The following is a 16797-nucleotide window of genomic DNA, read 5'->3' on the forward strand; positions in this document are numbered from 1 at the left end:
GTATCCCTCGCTGCCTTGGAATGGTTGTTTGTAGCCCATTTTTTTTCTTAAGCATTAAGCTCACTACTGGAAATGGATCCTACTATAATTCCACTCCCCCCACTTTCTCTTGGAACCCTACATACTTTACTTACCTTAAGGCCTCCCTCCTCTTTTCACTGTCATCACATTAATGGCTTCTTCCTCTCGCCTCCTCCATCTTGCAACTCATACCGGGCTTCTCTGTTTTTCCCACCAGCCTTTAAAGTGCTGATCCGTGATGGCACCACTGGCTCATTAAAGCACTATCTGGGTCCCGTTCCTTCACAGTAGAGGGCAAAGCTCTGAAGCAATGGGGATTTACCAAGCACCCCAGTGGGTCAGTGCGACTTACATATATGCATGGATGTTAGTGAATCTGTGTAGGTATATAGGCTATTTCTCTAACGTCCTAGTGGATGCTGGGGACTCCGTCAGGACCATGGGGATTAGCGGCTCCGCAGGAGACAGGGCACAAAAATAAAGCTTTAGGATCAGGTGGTGTGCACTGGCTCCTCCCCCTATGACCCTCCTCCAAGCCTCAGTTAGGTTTTTGTGCCCGTCCGAGCAGGGTGCAATCTAGGTGGCTCTCCTAAAGAGCTGCTTAGAAAAAGTTTTTAGGTTTTTTATTTTCAGTGAGTCCTGCTGGCAACAGGCTCACTGCATCGAGGGACTTAGGGGAGAGAAGTCAACTCACCTGCGTGCAGGATGGATTGGCTTCTTAGGCTACTGGACACCATTAGCTCCAGAGGGATCGAACACAGGCCCAGCTATGGAGTCCGGTCCCGGAGCCGCGCCGCCGACCCCCCTTGCAGATGCCGAAGATGGAAGAGGTCCAGAAGCAGGCGGCAGAAGACTTTTCAGTCTTCCTGAGGTAGCGCACAGCACTGCAGCTGTGCGCCATTGTTGTCAGCACACTTCACACAGCGGTCACGGAGGGTGCAGGGCGCTGGGGGGGCGCCCTGGGCAGCAATGTATAATACCTTTTTATGGCTAAAAAATACATCACATATAGCCCTTAAATACATCCATATTTAACCCCTGCCAGATCTCACAAACTCCGGAGAAGAGCCCGCCGAAATAGGGGGCGGGGCTTATTCTCCTCAGCACACAGCGCCATTTTCCTGCTCAGCTCCGCTGTGAGGAAGGCTCCCAGGACTCTCCCCTGCACTGCACTACAGAAACAGGGTAAAACAGAGAGGGGGGGCACTTTTTTTGGCGATATTACTATATTTAAGCTGCTATAAGGATACAACACTTATATAGGGTTGGTCCCATATATATTATAGCGCTTGGGTGTGTGCTGGCAAACTCTCCCTCTGTCTCCCCAAAGGGCTAGTGGGGTCCTGTCTTCAATAGAGCATTCCCTGTGTGTCTGCTGTGTGTCGGTACGTGTGTGTCGACATGTATGAGGACGATGTTGGTGTGGAGGCAGAGCAATTGCCGGTAATGGTGATGTCACCCCCCAGGGAGTCGACACCGGAATGGATGGCTTTGTTTATGGAATTACGTGATAATGTCAGCACATTACAAAAATCAGTTGACGACATGAGACGGCCGGAAAACCAGTTAGTACCTGCCCAGGCGTCTCAGACACCGTCAGGGGCTGTAAAACGCCCTTTACCTCAGTCGGTCGACACAGACCCAGACACGGACACTGAATCTAGTGTCGACGGTGAAGAAACAAACGTATTTTCCAGTAGGGCCACACGTTATATGATCACGGCAATGAAGGAGGCTTTGCATATCTCTGATACTACAAGTACCACAAAAAGGGGTATTATGTGGGGGGTGAAAAAACTACCTGTAGTTTTTCCTGAATCAGAGGAATTGAATGATGTATGTGATGAAGCGTAGGTTAGCCCAGATAGAAAAGTGCTAATTTCAAAAAAGTTATTGGCATTATACCCTTTCCCGCCAGAGGTTAGGGCGCGCTGGGAAACACCCCCTAAGGTGGATAAGGCGCTCACACGCTTATCAAAACAAGTGGCGTTACCGTCTCCTGATACGGCCGCCCTCAAGGATCCAGCTGATAGGAGGCTGGAAACTACCCTAAAAAGTATATACACACATACTGGTGTTATACTGCGACCAGCCATCGCCTCAGCCTGGATGTGCAATGCTGGGGTGGTCTGGTCGGATTCCCTGACTGAAAATATTGATACCCTGGATAGGGACAGTATTTTACAGACTTTAGAGCAATTAAAGGATGCTTTTCTTTATATGCGAGATGCTCAGAGGGATATTTGCACTCTGGCATCGAGAGTAAGTGCGATGTCCATATCTGCCAGAAGAAGTTTATGGACACGACAGTGGTCAGGTGATGCGGATTCCAAACGGCATATGGAAGTATTGCCGTATAAAGGGGAGGAATTATTTGGCGTCGGTCTATCGGATTTGGTGGCCACGGCAACTGCCGGGAAATCCACCTTTTTACCTCAGACCCCCTCCCAACAGAAAAAGACACCGTCTTTTCAGCCGCAGTCCTTTCGGTCGTATAAGAAGCGGGCAAAAGGACAGTCATATCTGCCCCGAGGCAGAGGAAAGGGTAAGAGAGGGCAACAAGCAGCTCCTTCCCAGGAACAGAAGCCCTCCGCGGGTTCTGCAAAGCCCTCAGCATGACGCTGGGGCTTTACAAGCGGACTCAGGAATGGTGGGGGGTTGACTCAAGAATTTCAGCGCGCAGTGGGCTTGCTCACAGGTGGACCCCTGGATCCTGCAGGTAGTATCTCAGGGTTACAGGTTGGAATTCGAGAAGTCTCCCCCTCGCCGGTTCCTAAAGTCTGCTTTGCCAACGTCTCCCTCAGACAGGGCGACGGTATTGGAAGCCATTCACAAGCTGTTTTCTCAGCAGGTGATAGTCAAGGTACCCCTCCTACAACAGGAAAAGGGGTATTACTCCACGCTATTTGTGGTACCGAAGCCGGACGGCTCGGTAAGACCTATTCTAAATCTGAAATCTTTGAACCTGTACATACAAAAATTCAAGTTCAAGATGGAATCACTCAGAGCAGTGATAGCGAATCTGGAAGAAGGGGACTTTATGGTGTCCCTGGACATAAAAGATGCTTACCTGCATGTCCCAAATTGCCCTTCACATCAAGGGTACCTCAGGTTCGTGGTGCAAAACTGTCATTATCAGTTTCAGACGCTGCCGTTTGGATTGTACACGGCACCTCGGGTCTTTACCAAGGTAATGGCCGAAATGATGATTCTTCTGCGAAGAAGAGGCGTATTAATTATCCCTTACTTGGACGATCTCCTGATAAGGGCAAGGTCCAGAGAACAGCTGGAGGACGGAGTAGCACTAACCCAAGTAGTGCTGCAACAACACGGGTGGATTCTGAATTTTCCAAAATCTCAGTTGACCCCGACAACACGTCTGCTGTTCCTGGGAATGATTCTGGACACGGTTCAGAAAAAGGTGTTTCTTCCGGAGGAGAAAGCCAAGGAGTTATCCGAACTTGTCAGGAACCTCCTAAAACCAGGAAAAATGTCTGTGCATCAATGCACAAGAGTCCTGGGAAAGATGGTGGCTTCTTACGAAGCAATCCCATTCGGCAGATTCCACGCACGAACTTTTCAGTGGGATCTGCTGGACAAATGGTCCGGATCGCATCTGCAGATGCATCAGCGGATAACCTTATCGCCACGGACAAGGGTGTCTCTTCTGTGGTGGTTGCAGAGTGCTCATCTGTTAGAAGGCCGCAGATTCGGCATACAGGACTGGGTCCTGGTGACCACGGATGCCAGTCTGAGAGGCTGGGGAGCGGTCACACAGGGAAGAAACTTCCAGGGAGTATGGTCAAGCCTGGAGATGTCTCTTCACATAAATATACTGGAGCTAAGAGCGATTTACAATGCTCTAAGCCTGGCAAAACCTCTGCTTCAGGGTCAGCCGGTGTTGATCCAGTCGGACAACATCACGGCAGTCGCCCACGTAAACAGACAGGGCGGCACAAGAAGCAGGAGAGCAATGGCAGAAGCTGCAAGGATTCTTCGCTGGGCGGAAGATCATGTGATAGCACTGTCAGCAGTGTTCATTCCGGGAGTGGACAACTGGGAAGCAGACTTCCTCAGCAGACACGATCTACACCCGGGAGAGTGGGGACTTCATCCAGAAGTCTTCCACATGATTGTGAACCGTTGGAAAAAACCAAAGGTGGATATGATGGCGTCTCGCCTCAACAAAAAACTGGACAGGTATTGCGCCAGGTCAAGAGACCCTCAGGCAATAGCTGTGGACGCTCTGGTAACACCGTGGGTGTTCCAGTCAGTGTATGTGTTTCCTCCTCTGCCTCTCATACCCAAAGTACTGAGAATTATACGGCAAAGGGGAGTAAGAACGATACTCGTGGCTCCGGATTGGCCAAGAAGAACTTGGTACCCGGAACTTCAGGAGATGCTCACGGAAAATCCGTGGCCTCTACCTCTAAGACGGGACCTGATTCAGCAGGGACCGTGTCTATTCCAAGACTTACCGCGGCTGCGTTTGACGGCGTGGCGGTTGAACGCCGAATTCTAAGGGAAAAAGGCATTCCAGAAGAGGTCATTACTACACTGGTTAAAGCCAGGAAGGAGGTGACTGCACAACATTATCACCGCATTTGGAGAAAATATGTTGCGTGGTGTGAGGCCAGGAAGGCCCCCACGGAGGAATTTCAATTGGGTCGATTCCTACATTTCCTGCAAACAGGATTGTCTATGGGCCTCAAGTTGGGGTCCATTAAGGTTCAAATTTCGGCCCTGTCGATTTTCTTCCAGAAAGAATTGGCTTCAGTTCCTGAAGTCCAGACTTTTGTAAAAGGAGTACTACATATACAGCCCCCGGTTGTGGCCCCAGTGGCTCCGTGGGACCTTAATGTAGTTTTGGATTTTCTCAAATCCCATTGGTTTGAGCCACTCAAATCGGCGGATTTGAAATATCTTACATGGAAAGTAACCATGCTACTGGCCCTGGCTTCAGCCAGGAGAGTGTCAGAATTGGCGGCTTTATCGTATAAAGGCCCATATCTGATTTTCCATTCGGACAGGGCAGAACTGCGGACGCGTCCTCATTTTCTGCCTAAGGTGGTGTCAGCGTTTCACCTGAACCAGCCTATTGTGGTGCCTGCGGCTACTAGCGATTTGGAGGATTCCAAGTTGCTGGACGTTGTCAGGGCATTGAAAATATATATTTCAAGGACGGCTGGAGTCAGAAAATCTGACTCGCTGTTTATACTGTATGCACCCAACAAGCTGGGTGCTCCTGCTTCTAAGCAGACGATTGCTCGTTGGATTTGTAGCACAATTCAACTTGCACATTCTGTGGCAGGCCTGCCACAGCCTAAATCTGTCAAGGCCCATTCCAAAGGAAGGTGGGCTCATCCTGGGCGGCTGCCCGAGGGGTCTCGGCATTACAACTCTGCCGAGCAGCTACGTGGTCGGGGGAGAACACGTTTGTAAAATTCTACAAATTTGATACCCTGGCTAAAGAGGACCTGGAGTTCTCTCATTCGGTGCTGCAGAGTCATCCGCACTCTCCCGCCCGTTTGGGAGCTTTGGTATAATCCCCATGGTCCTGACGGAGTCCCCAGCATCCACTAGGACGTTAGAGAAAATAAGATTTTACTTACCGATAAATCTATTTCTCGTAGTCCGTAGTGGATGCTGGGCGCCCATCCCAAGTGCGGATTGTCTGCAATACTTGTACATAGTTATTGTTACAAAAAAATCGGGTTGTTCTTGTTGTGAGCCGTCTGTTCAGAGGCTCCTACGTTGTCATACTGTTAACTGGGTTCAGATCACAAGTTGTACGGTGTGATTGGTGTGGCTGGTATGAGTCTTACCCGGGATTCAAAATCCTTCCTTATTGTGTACGCGCGTCCGGGCACAGTATCCTAACTGAGGCTTGGAGGAGGGTCATAGGGGGAGGAGCCAGTGCACACCACCTGATCCTAAAGCTTTATTTTTGTGCGCTGTCTCCTGCGGAGCCGCTAATCCCCATGGTCCTGACGGAGTCCCCAGCATCCACTACGGACTACGAGAAATAGATTTATCGGTAAGTAAAATCTTATTTTTTGTATGCCCTTATTAGTATGGTAAAGTAAACCCAACTCACCTTCTGACCCAACATGCACACCCCCACTGATTTGGAAAGGCCACTGAAATGAATGGGAAAGCCCATTCATATTGAGAGCAAAAAGCAAAAATTTGACAAATATTATTTTGACTTAGAAATAAAATCACTATTTATTTACATTTCTCAACAGATTAATGAGCTTGATCAGTTAATCATTACTATTTGAAACTGTTGAATACAATTCAATTTCTACTAGAACCCACTACATGCTCTATAGATAAACAGTCTATGAGAAAATAACAGAAAAACTGTAGACAGCTTGTGCTTACTTAGTGTTCCTTTTAGGAATGCTTCAATAACATTAAGTGGTCTAATTAAAAAACAAAAAAACAATTACAACATTAGAACCATTCTGATTTATGAATACAATCCGATCAACTGTTTAATTAATGGAAGGGCCTGTAGCCTTACTAAATCACTAAATAAATATCAAACTAGAATTTTACGGAAGGACTTAAAAGGCACGCTTCTAGAACTAGGTTCTCTGTGCATAATGACATCAACAGTCAGTGTCCGTACTAACCATGCCTTAGGCACTAAGGGGGTAATTCTGAGTTGATCGCAGCAGAAACTTTGTTAGCAGTTGGGCAAAACCATGTGCATTGCAGGGGAGGCAGGTATAACATGTGCAGAATGAGTTAGATTTGGGTGGGTTATTTTGTTTCTGTGTAGGGTAAATACTGGCTGCTTTATTTTTACACTGCAATTTAGATTGCAGATTGAACACACCACACCCAAATCTAATGCTCTCTGCACATGTTAAATCTGCCTCCCCTGCAGTGCACATGGGCCCTCATTCCGAGTTGATCGCTAAGAGTCATCGCATCGCAAATGTACGAAATGTAAGTATCTGCGCATGCGCAAATGCGTGATTACGCATGCGCGAGTACATACGTACGACAACTGTGCAAAATTACTCAGAAAAAATAAAGCCGTAACTGCCAAACGAAAACGAGGAGTGGCGTGGGCGTGGCGGAGGCGAGACTTCGCAATGCTCCGACAAGGGCGTGAAAGTGGGCGTACAGTGTGGGAGTATTCAACTCGCAATGGGCGTGTTTTTCGCAAATAAACATTGTCGCTGTTAAAACTAACATAGGAAACCGTAGCAACATTCACGCAGCAGCAGAGTAGGTCTGCAGTTACTCTACATTTGCGAAGTACTGGTACAAGTGTGTATGCAGTAATTAGCAGTTAATTGGATATCACATTCATCTGATGTCCAATTACTTGTTAATTAATGAGCAGATGAAAGTTACCAACCAGCAATTGTCTGAACACACATTACATGTTTAGTCTACTCACATATAAATCTCACACACTGCCAAATAAGGGTGTTTTTTTTTTTAGAATTTGTTGTGTAAGCCTTTTTAAAACTTGTTTTAATGTGTGTAAGACTCCCAAATACAAGCAAATGAAAATATTTGTGAAAGTGTTTGAAATCTGCAAAATTGTTTAAAAATAAACCAACACCAACATAATGCAGCATACACTTTAATTTAGTCTTAAAAGTCACAATAATATTTGATTATAATATCTGACAATGTTTGAAATGATGTCCTGTTGACCCTAGATATTTATAAAAAGCGTCGTGTCTGTTTACTTAATATGGACATTAAAGTGTGGTGCAAAGCATACCTTTTTATTTTATTTTTTTTCAATTTTTAAGGAGAATTAGCAGATTGGTCTACAAGTGTCTATATGCTGACCTAATCTTTCTGGAACTGCATTACCTGGAAGAAACTGCTCAAATTTTTGAAATATATTTTTTATTACTATATAATTTTTTGACAACATTTAAACATGGCTCCACGTGAGTCGCACAGGCAGAGATGGACCAAGCAGCAAGCAGATGGCACTGACAATCATTAGATAGCAGAACTCAGTACTCTGCAAAATTCTGCTTCTGACAAAAGTATATTTTTAAAGCATAAATAAAACATGACACACCCTGCCACACACAAATTTTAAACCAAATGAGAAAGAATTAGGATCCACCACACAAACACAACAATACATAGCACACTAGTAAGAGGAAGATGGCTCTGGTGTTTATACACATAAACTCACAGGCTACAATACATCCAAACAGAAATAATACATTTCACTAAGAGGGAGTTATCCATTCTGGTCACACAAGCCAACTCCAAAAATACATAGAGGCAACATCAAAAACATGGGTGCTGCCCATCTGGAGAGACATCATTTTCTTCTTTTTCTCCCCGCCTGAGGCTGTTCTTCTTTGGAAGGTCTGCGGAGCGACCTTCGTTGGGCCTGCCCAGTGGGCTGTTCTTCCTGGGCAGGGGCAGGGGAGGGAGCCGATGTGGGTGGCTCTCTGCCACTGTGGGCAAGGGAGACAGCGATGGCCTGGAGCCCTTGCAAGATGTTATTTGCAAGGGTTTGGAATGAGGAGGCAAGTTGTTCTTGGCCCTGCCTGATCTCTGCCAGACCTTGGCAGAGTTGAGCAACACCTTGCTCAACACAGGTTCGGTGCTCAGTGAGCCGGACAGCTATCTGGCTTACCTCCCGGATGACCCCGTCTTGAAACCGATTTAGGCTCTCACCATACCTAGCGATTTCAAGCAGGATCTCCGGGATAGCAGAGGGTTGGGTGGGGGGGCCAGTAGGAACCTGCAGAGGTGGGATTTGTTGGCCCACACTGCCAGACTCACTAGGTCCCTCCACCTCAGCCTCAACCACATAACCGTCCTGTGACTCAAACGGATCACCCCCCTGTGCTGTGTTTTGTGGCAAGCAAATAGAAGAATGTGTGGGAAAAAAGTAGGATACAAAATTAGTTTATTATTATAAATACTGTCAAAATTACAGACAACTAAATGTGTAAACTTACCTTCCAAGTCATGTCCCGTCAGGATCTCAGGCAGGTCCGTGTCCATATGAGACACCCCTTGGCCCTCCTCATAACTGACACAGGGCATCGCCATCTCCTCCAAGTCAGTATACTCCACAGCGACAGGTGCTCCTCCACCTGTAGCCCTTGAGGCATTCCACTCCGCAGCCCTCTTTGCCTTCAGGCGGGATTTGAAGTCGGCCCACCTACATATGTATTGTGAAAGAGGGACAAAGTAGAGTCTTATTATTTGTCTAAGCTAATATATAGGACACGTGTTCTGCTTGTGTTTGCTAGACATAACATCACATGTAACTACATTTTTTAGTCAACTTAGCACAGAAAAAGGACTGTCAATATGCACTTACCGTCGTCTCACTTCCTGTGATGTTCTGACGACAGAGCCAACTTCATTCACAGATTTTGTGATGTCTCTCCAGATTCGTTCTTTTGAAGCAGCCCCCATGTTTTTTGGCCCTCTATGGATTTTGGACATGGCCTGCGTGACCAAGACACGCAACTCCCTCTTAGTGAATGCAGGCTGTCTTTTCTTCCGTCTGGAGGTAGCCTGTGAGGTTTCTTGTTGTTCATCACCATCTTCCTCCTCACTAGCAGCTTCTGTCTGTTGTGTTTGTGTGGCTAAAGCCAATTCTCCCTCAGTTTGGTCACTTTGTGTGTGTGGCAGAGTATCCCCAGTCAATTGTTGTGGTTCAGAAGCAGACATTTGCAGAGTACTAGGTCCTGCCTCTTCAACATCCGCAGAGGCGTATTCCAGCATGCGCCGTTGGCAATCTATGCGTCTTTTCCGCAATGCCATCTCCTGCTCTGCAATGCGGTCCATCTCTGCTGCGATTTGCTCACGAGAAGCCATGTTTGTGATGACGTGTACGGCGAGGTGTGTGCGCTTATATACCTACGTGCGAAGCGTTAATTCACACAGGTGTACACAATCTGGTTGATTGCACTGCTTATTTAAGGGCCTACTTTGCACGCTGTGAGTGTAGGTAGTTTTGAGTTTCACTTGAGTTTGTTGGCTTGTGCGTGAAGGTGCTATAGGAATTTGCAGAGTGAGTAATTGTCAAGCATACATTTGTCCTTTCGTTTGCGTTTTGAGTATAGACATTTTTTTGTTGCGTTTTTTCGTTTGTGAGTATTCTGGAAATCTTCTTGGTAATTTTTTGAATTCAAAGTTTTTATTTTTTTTATTTTTTTTATTTTTATTAAAAAACACAGATATATTTTGCAAGTCCATTTTTGTAAATAAACCTGTGCTTCTTTGATTTGACTGTCATTTTTGTTCTCTTGTAGGAGTTGTTTTTTGGGTGAGGAAACCCTTGTATATTTTGAGTTTTTGGTGTGCAAGAAAACACAAACTTTATTGATTTTGGATCAGGTAAGTGCCCTTTGCCTGTGTTGTTGTTTGTTTGTTTGAATGGTCTGTATGTTGTTTTTGACTGTCATTTTTGTTCTCTTGTAGGAGTTTTTTTTTGGGTGAGGAAACCCTTGTATATTTTGAGTTTTTGGTGTGCAAGAAAACACAAAAACTTTATTGATTTTGGATCAGGTAAGTGCCCTTTGCCTGTGTTGTTGTTTGTTTGTTTGAATGGTCTGTATGTTGTTTTTGACTGTCATTTTTGTTCTCTTGTAGGAGTTGTTTTTTGGGTGAGGAAACCCTTGTATATTTTGAGTTTTTGGTGTGCAAGAAAACACAAAAACTTTATTGATTTTGGATCAGGTAAGTGCCCTTTGCCTGTGTTGGTGCCTGTTTGTGTTTGTTCAAAGTGTTGTTATTATGTTTCTTTGCCATTTTGTAAAGACAAGTATTTTTTCTTACCTGGATTGATCTGCAAAGTAGTGTTTTTCTTGCCTGGCCTAGCTACTAAATGTTTTTTTTTGTTACTTGACTGAATTTTTTCCTTTATTTTATTTTTATTTATATTTGTTTTATGGTGTTTGTGATGTGTTTGATGCTCAGAAATCTAGAAACTTACATGTTTGGTTTTTCTCAAATTAACATATGTAGTTTTTTTTTTTTTTATATTTTTTTTTTTTATTTTTTTTCATTTTGTTCCTGAATTGAACCCAGAAATAATGTCGTACGCTCCTGCAGTAAGTTGACTCCACCTTTTTTTTATACATTTATTGTTTGTATATTTTTTAATAAATAATTTTGGAGTATTAAACATTTTTTTGTTTTTATCTCAAAAAAGTGTGTTATGTCGATATTTATCGCAGCAGAAGCCCTACCTCCCCAACCCACGCCAGCACTCCCACCCCAACCGCCAGCCCCACAACCACAACCGGCTCCTCATCAACCAAGGCAACGGAGGCGTGCTAGGCCACCAATTTTCAGAACCCGTGTCCTACTTTTTGGGATGCCAGATGATGTGGTGGTGCGTAGATACAGGCTGCCACCACATCTAATCCTAGACACTCTCTCCATAATAGAGAGTGATCTGGAGTCTGAAATTCGGTATCCTACAGCAATACCACCATTGACACAATTCCTTGCTGTGTTACATTTTTTGGCTACAGCCTCATATCAACATGTTGTGGGAGACCTGGTTGGCATGTCGCAGGGCCAGTTCAGTAAGGTCCTGCGGCGTGTCTGCCAGGCTTTCCTAAAGCGGGTGAAGCAATTCATTGATATGCCTTTGGATGTTGGTGCCCTAGATGTGGTGAAGCGGCAATTTGAGGAAGGTGGTAGTCGCTTCCCACATGTTATTGGGGTTGTGGATGGCACACATGTTGCTATTCAGCCACCAAGACATAATGAAGAAATTTATAGAAACAGGAAACTGTTTCATTCTCTGAATGTAATGGTTGTTTGTGGGCCATCCCTCCAGATCCTTTCCCTGAATGCCAAGTTTACTGGAAGTTCACATGATGCATATGTCATTAGACAATCAGGGATATGGCAGAGATTAAGAGCAAGTCAACGAGCAGACATGTGGTTATTGGGTGAGTTTGAAGATATTTTTTATCTTAAAAATAAATGAAATTTTATAATATACTCTTTTTAATTTAAGGTTTTTCCTCAAACAGGAGACCGTGGATATCCTTGCACCCCCTGGCTCATGACTCCTTACCGTAATCCCAGGCCAGGACCACAGATGGCATTTAACTCCGCGCTTACTGCCACTAGGCAGCTGGTGGAGCGCACAATTGGTGTCCTTAAAGGGCGGTTTCGTGTGCTCCACCGCACTGGTGGCGACATCATGTATTCGCCGGAGATGGCAAGTAAAATAGTGGTCCTGTGCGCAATACTACATAATATCGCGGTAAGGAGTAGTGTAGAGCTTCCTCAGGCAGAGGAATTGCCTGATGAGGAGCCAGGGGTTGTTCGACACTTCGGTGGTGGGAGTGTTACACGGAGGGGGAGCCAAGTGAGGGCAAGGATTGTTGCCGAATATTTCAGGTATAGTGTTTTTATATTATTTTTATGTTAAAAAAACAAAGCACAGTATGCTTATGTTTTGTTTGTAATGTTGACATTTTGTTTGAGATTGTAAGGTCATTGTGTAATGGTTTTGGATTTTTTGTTTATTTGTCATTTTAAAAAAAGTAAAAATCCGTTAACACGTTAAGCTTACAATTTGAGATTAGTACAAAATATAATGTGATGTGGCTAAATAGTGTCCTTATTTGTTTTATATCCTAAAATCTTGATTATTTAAACAAACACAAAAACAAATGAAATTGAATGTTGCCCACTTTGTGACTGTCCAGCTGAATGATCACACAAACTGTGGTGAGTACACAGATATGTTTACAATTTTATTCAAAACTGTGTGTCTCTGTGTCTGTTTGTGTTATGGTTTTTTTTTTTTTATGCAAAAATTTACTTCTGCGGATGCGTTTTTCCGCTCGTGCGAAATAACACTGCTCTTCACAGCATTGCAAAGATCAATAAAGTTATTAGAAATGACAACAGATTTATGACCAATCACATGCTAACAGACGCTATAAATATATGCCCAAATAAGGAAAACGCCATTGCCAAGATGCGTGCTGCACCGTTCACCAGGCGTGAGCTCCGCGTCCTGGTTGCGGTGATGGACCGCCGCGTAGGCCGCGTTGGGCGCTTCATCCCAAATCGGGTGAAGCGCGAGGCCTACGCGGAGGTCCGCCGCCTGCTGCGGACTCGCGTCCGCAGCAGGCGGTCAATCATTCAACTTGAGAGGAGATGGAGTGATCTCCGCAGGAGGACTCCCGAGCTGTTGGCGGAGATCCGCCAGCAAATACGTTCTATGCATACACGACGTAAGTTACATTACATAAGAATATTAGCAAACATTGTGCAAATTTACACTAAGTGGTAGGCTAATTGCAACGCTGAGTGTGTTTTTTTACAAAATAGGACAGTGTGTGTGGTTAGGGCAAACAGTACTGACTGTAGCAAACTGTCACCAAACAAGTGCATGTTTTCAAGAATTAATAACCAGCCAGGAAACTGTTCCCAAATACTTGATCATTGCTGCCTATATAATAAGGTGCCTTGAATAGTGATCTGGTGATGTTGCCTAGACCAATCAATATGACTCAATGGACTAGATTACGGAATGAGCTTCAAAGTAAAAGTTATGACTCATTTTGTTTGCTGTGGCCAACATGAATAGGATTTATACATGTTTGATTTTCATTTCTAAAAAACACTGTATTTTACATGGAACAGAACATTGAAAATTGAAATTGTTTACTATGTAATTTCACATGTAAACTAAATGTTGTCAAAAATATCATTATAGGACAACAACAACGGCAGACCTCTCCGCCCCCTTCCCCTTCCCAGTCCCCCTCCCCTTCTCACTCCCCCTCCCCTTCTCACTCCCCCTCCCCTTCCCAGTCCCCCTCATCTTCCCAGTCCCCCTCATCTTCCCAGTCCCCCTCATCTTCCCAGTCCCCCTCAGCTTCCCTGGCCCACACCACTTTACACTCCCCTTCTCACCACACCTCTCCATCTCTTTCTGGGACCCCTTCTCCTCCTTCCCATACCCCTTCTCCTTCAACTTCTAAATCACCATCTCTGCCCCCCTCACCCTCTATTGGCTTAACTTTCTCTCCGCCCCCCTCGCCCTCTCAATCAGACCCCCCCTCTGAAATTCCAGCACCAATCCAGCCTCCTTCCCCCATCCAGCCTCCTTCCCCAATCCCTCCTCCTTCCCCAATCCCTCCTCCTTCCCCAATCCCTCCTCCTTCCCCCATCCAGCCGCCTTCACCCATCCAGCCAACATCCCTACCCAGTGAATGGGCAGAGGAAGCCCCTGAAGCCAGTTCAGGGAGTGTTCATGTTGCCGTGGAAAGTAAGTTTTTTTTTTTTTTTAAATGATTACCTACTTACACTTACAATGACAAAACATGCAGTGTTGTACTGTTTGAAATCTTGTACCAAGGACAAAAATTTGTGTTTTTCTTCATGGTGTACATGTTGCATTTACATATTTGTGAGTGTCATTATATGTACAGTGTTTATGTGTGCAATGTTTTGTGTGTCCACTCTAGGTTGACACTCATTAGGTAGCCAGGGTTGCCAGGACAACAGGGTTTATATGTGGGTTTTTTTCTGGGAAACAGTTAGACCTGAGTGGAGTTTAGTATGTTGTTGGTCTTTTACACTTGTGCCTGTGTAGTCTTAATATTTGCACTTACAAAACACATGCTTCACTTTGTTATGCAGCCTAATGACACAGTGATTTGTGTTGTGAAAGTTACACTCACAAAATGACTATTTGTTAAAGTCAAACCTGTTTGCAATTATTTAGTAAGGGCAGCTTTCAGGGAGTGTGGGAATGCTAGGATATGTTGGCCTTCTGAAGATGTTGATATGCAGTGTGATGATGCAGCACCAAACCCCTTAAAAATATTAAAAAAACACTCCAGATGTGAATGAATGCCAACATGGTGTAACAGTGACGAAGATGGTAGTTATCTTTAACATGGGATGTCGCCCATAGCAACCAATACAAATAAACTTTACAATTGGGGAACCACTTCTACAAGATAATCATCTTATTTTGGCTTGTTTGCTATGGGCAACGCTCCATCTTAAAATGAACTCACATAGTAGTAAATGTAGCCCATGGTCTAGAATACTGTAAAAAGTATCCAAAAAAGCCTGAGCAGGCTTGTGTGTTTTTCTGCTAATGATTGTACCATAAAACAGCCATGATGTATAAACTTTGCCATTAAGCATGCCTGTCCAAACTGCGCAACTGCAACTGTAGAGAAACTACACATCCCAGCATGCCCTGACACAGGTTTGGCATTCCCTGGCCCCAAAACTGAGTTAACGCATGCTGGTATATGTAGTTTCACACCAGCTTGAGGGATGCAGTTTGGACATGCCTGCATTAAAGTGTGCTTTGTGCCTTGCTTGTATAATAAGCAATGTGAGTAAGTTAGTAATGTTTATGTTATCTTTTAATTTCAGATGTTGCCGTTGGAGATCCCACATCGTTGCGGGAGATTGTGGGAAACATGAGGCGACATCTCCAGGCCTTGCTGGGTCTGCTAGATGATATTGAAAATTTTTGTTAATTTTTTTATGTTTTTTAAAACCAAAAATTATCTTAACATTTCTAAAAATCTTTAAAAAAAAAATAAAAGAAAATTATTATACTTAAGCGAGTGTTTATTATTTAATAATGCAATAAAGGAACAGCAGATTGCAGAACAAACATTTCTTACATTAAACATTTCATACAGCTAACGTAAGTTATTTTAAAAATCTAAAACAAACATGTTATTGGCTAAATAAACATGCAAAAACCTTCATTCACATACAAAAACTCTACTTTAATAAATACACAAAACACATTAGACCAAGCACATTGCAAACATCTATATTTATATTAAACATGTAAATAGAAATAGGTTCTTTTATGGCTACAAAGTGTTCTTCAGGTATTTATAAAATACTTAATTGATCATGAACATTACAATTCAGTCACTAATTGGATTTGTAATTGAGGAGGGCTTGTGGACTTTTAATTGGAAGGTGTTATTCCACTTAATAGTAAAAAAAAACAATGTGGTGCGTTTCTCCGCAAAAGTGAGCACTTTAACTGATAAATGTGTAAATCTACGACTACCTAGTATTTTTACGAATAAGTATGTGTTAATGCGATGGGTTCGCATTGCTGCGATGTTTTTGCATTGCTGCGATGTCATTTGGCGTACGCCCACTTTGTGTAATAATGCGTGCGAATGAGCAAAAATACGTTGGGGGCGGATGTTCGCAAAATTACTACATTAACGCAACTTTACTAATAGGTTGTGCGAACGAAAAACTTAGCGATCAACTCGGAATGAGGGCCATGGTTTTGCCCAACTGCTAACAAAATTCCTGCTGCGATCAACTCTGAATTACCCCCTACGACAGCACAGAACTACAATAGGGATGTATAGGTAACATTAACAATAATGTACACACAGAGCAAAGCTTCAAGCTCTAGACTCTCAGCCAGGTTTATGGTTAACAAGTTTTATAGTATGCACCATTCTCCCACATGGATTTTCTTATATCTCTTTCACATATATACCGCAGCTTTAACACAGCTCAGCCACTGCACACTGAAAACTATTGAAGCCAGGGTTTCAATACCTACCGCAGTGGTTCTCAAACTGTGTGCCGTGGCACCCTGGGGTGCCTCAGGACACTTGTAGGGGTGCCTTGGATTGGTGGTCCAGGACCAATTCAAATTATTTATGGTTAATGGCAAAACCAGTGCTGGTGGCTGTTAATCTTTAACGTGTTCAAACAAAAGCAAAACTTGTCCCTCCCCACACAATCGAACCTACGGGTGACCTA

General features: G+C 44.2%; 2 protein-coding genes across 7 annotated transcripts in view; one reads left to right on the forward strand and one right to left on the reverse strand.

Annotated features, from left to right (window-relative positions):
* OSBPL10 (oxysterol binding protein like 10) overlaps positions 1-16797 on the reverse strand; it is a 726220-nt gene that overhangs the window by 302694 nt on the left and 406729 nt on the right. The window lies entirely within an intron of this gene.
* LOC134927587 (putative nuclease HARBI1) lies at positions 11079-14212 on the forward strand. Of its 2 annotated transcripts, XM_063922290.1 has the most exons (4): positions 11079-11948; positions 12033-12405; positions 12717-12738; positions 13736-14212. In XM_063922290.1, the coding sequence occupies exons 1-3, from the start codon at positions 11204-11206 to the stop codon at positions 12718-12720; spliced, it is 1122 nt and encodes a 373-aa protein (XP_063778360.1). In that variant the 5' UTR covers positions 11079-11203; the 3' UTR covers positions 12721-12738; positions 13736-14212. The 2 variants fall into 2 exon arrangements, with proteins under 2 accessions (XP_063778360.1, XP_063778359.1); XM_063922289.1 differs by lacking the exons at positions 12717-12738; positions 13736-14212 and having other exon boundaries at positions 12033-12495.

Source organism: Pseudophryne corroboree, chromosome 5 (assembly GCF_028390025.1).
Source record: "Pseudophryne corroboree isolate aPseCor3 chromosome 5, aPseCor3.hap2, whole genome shotgun sequence".
NCBI classification, from domain to species: domain Eukaryota; kingdom Metazoa; phylum Chordata; class Amphibia; order Anura; family Myobatrachidae; genus Pseudophryne; species Pseudophryne corroboree.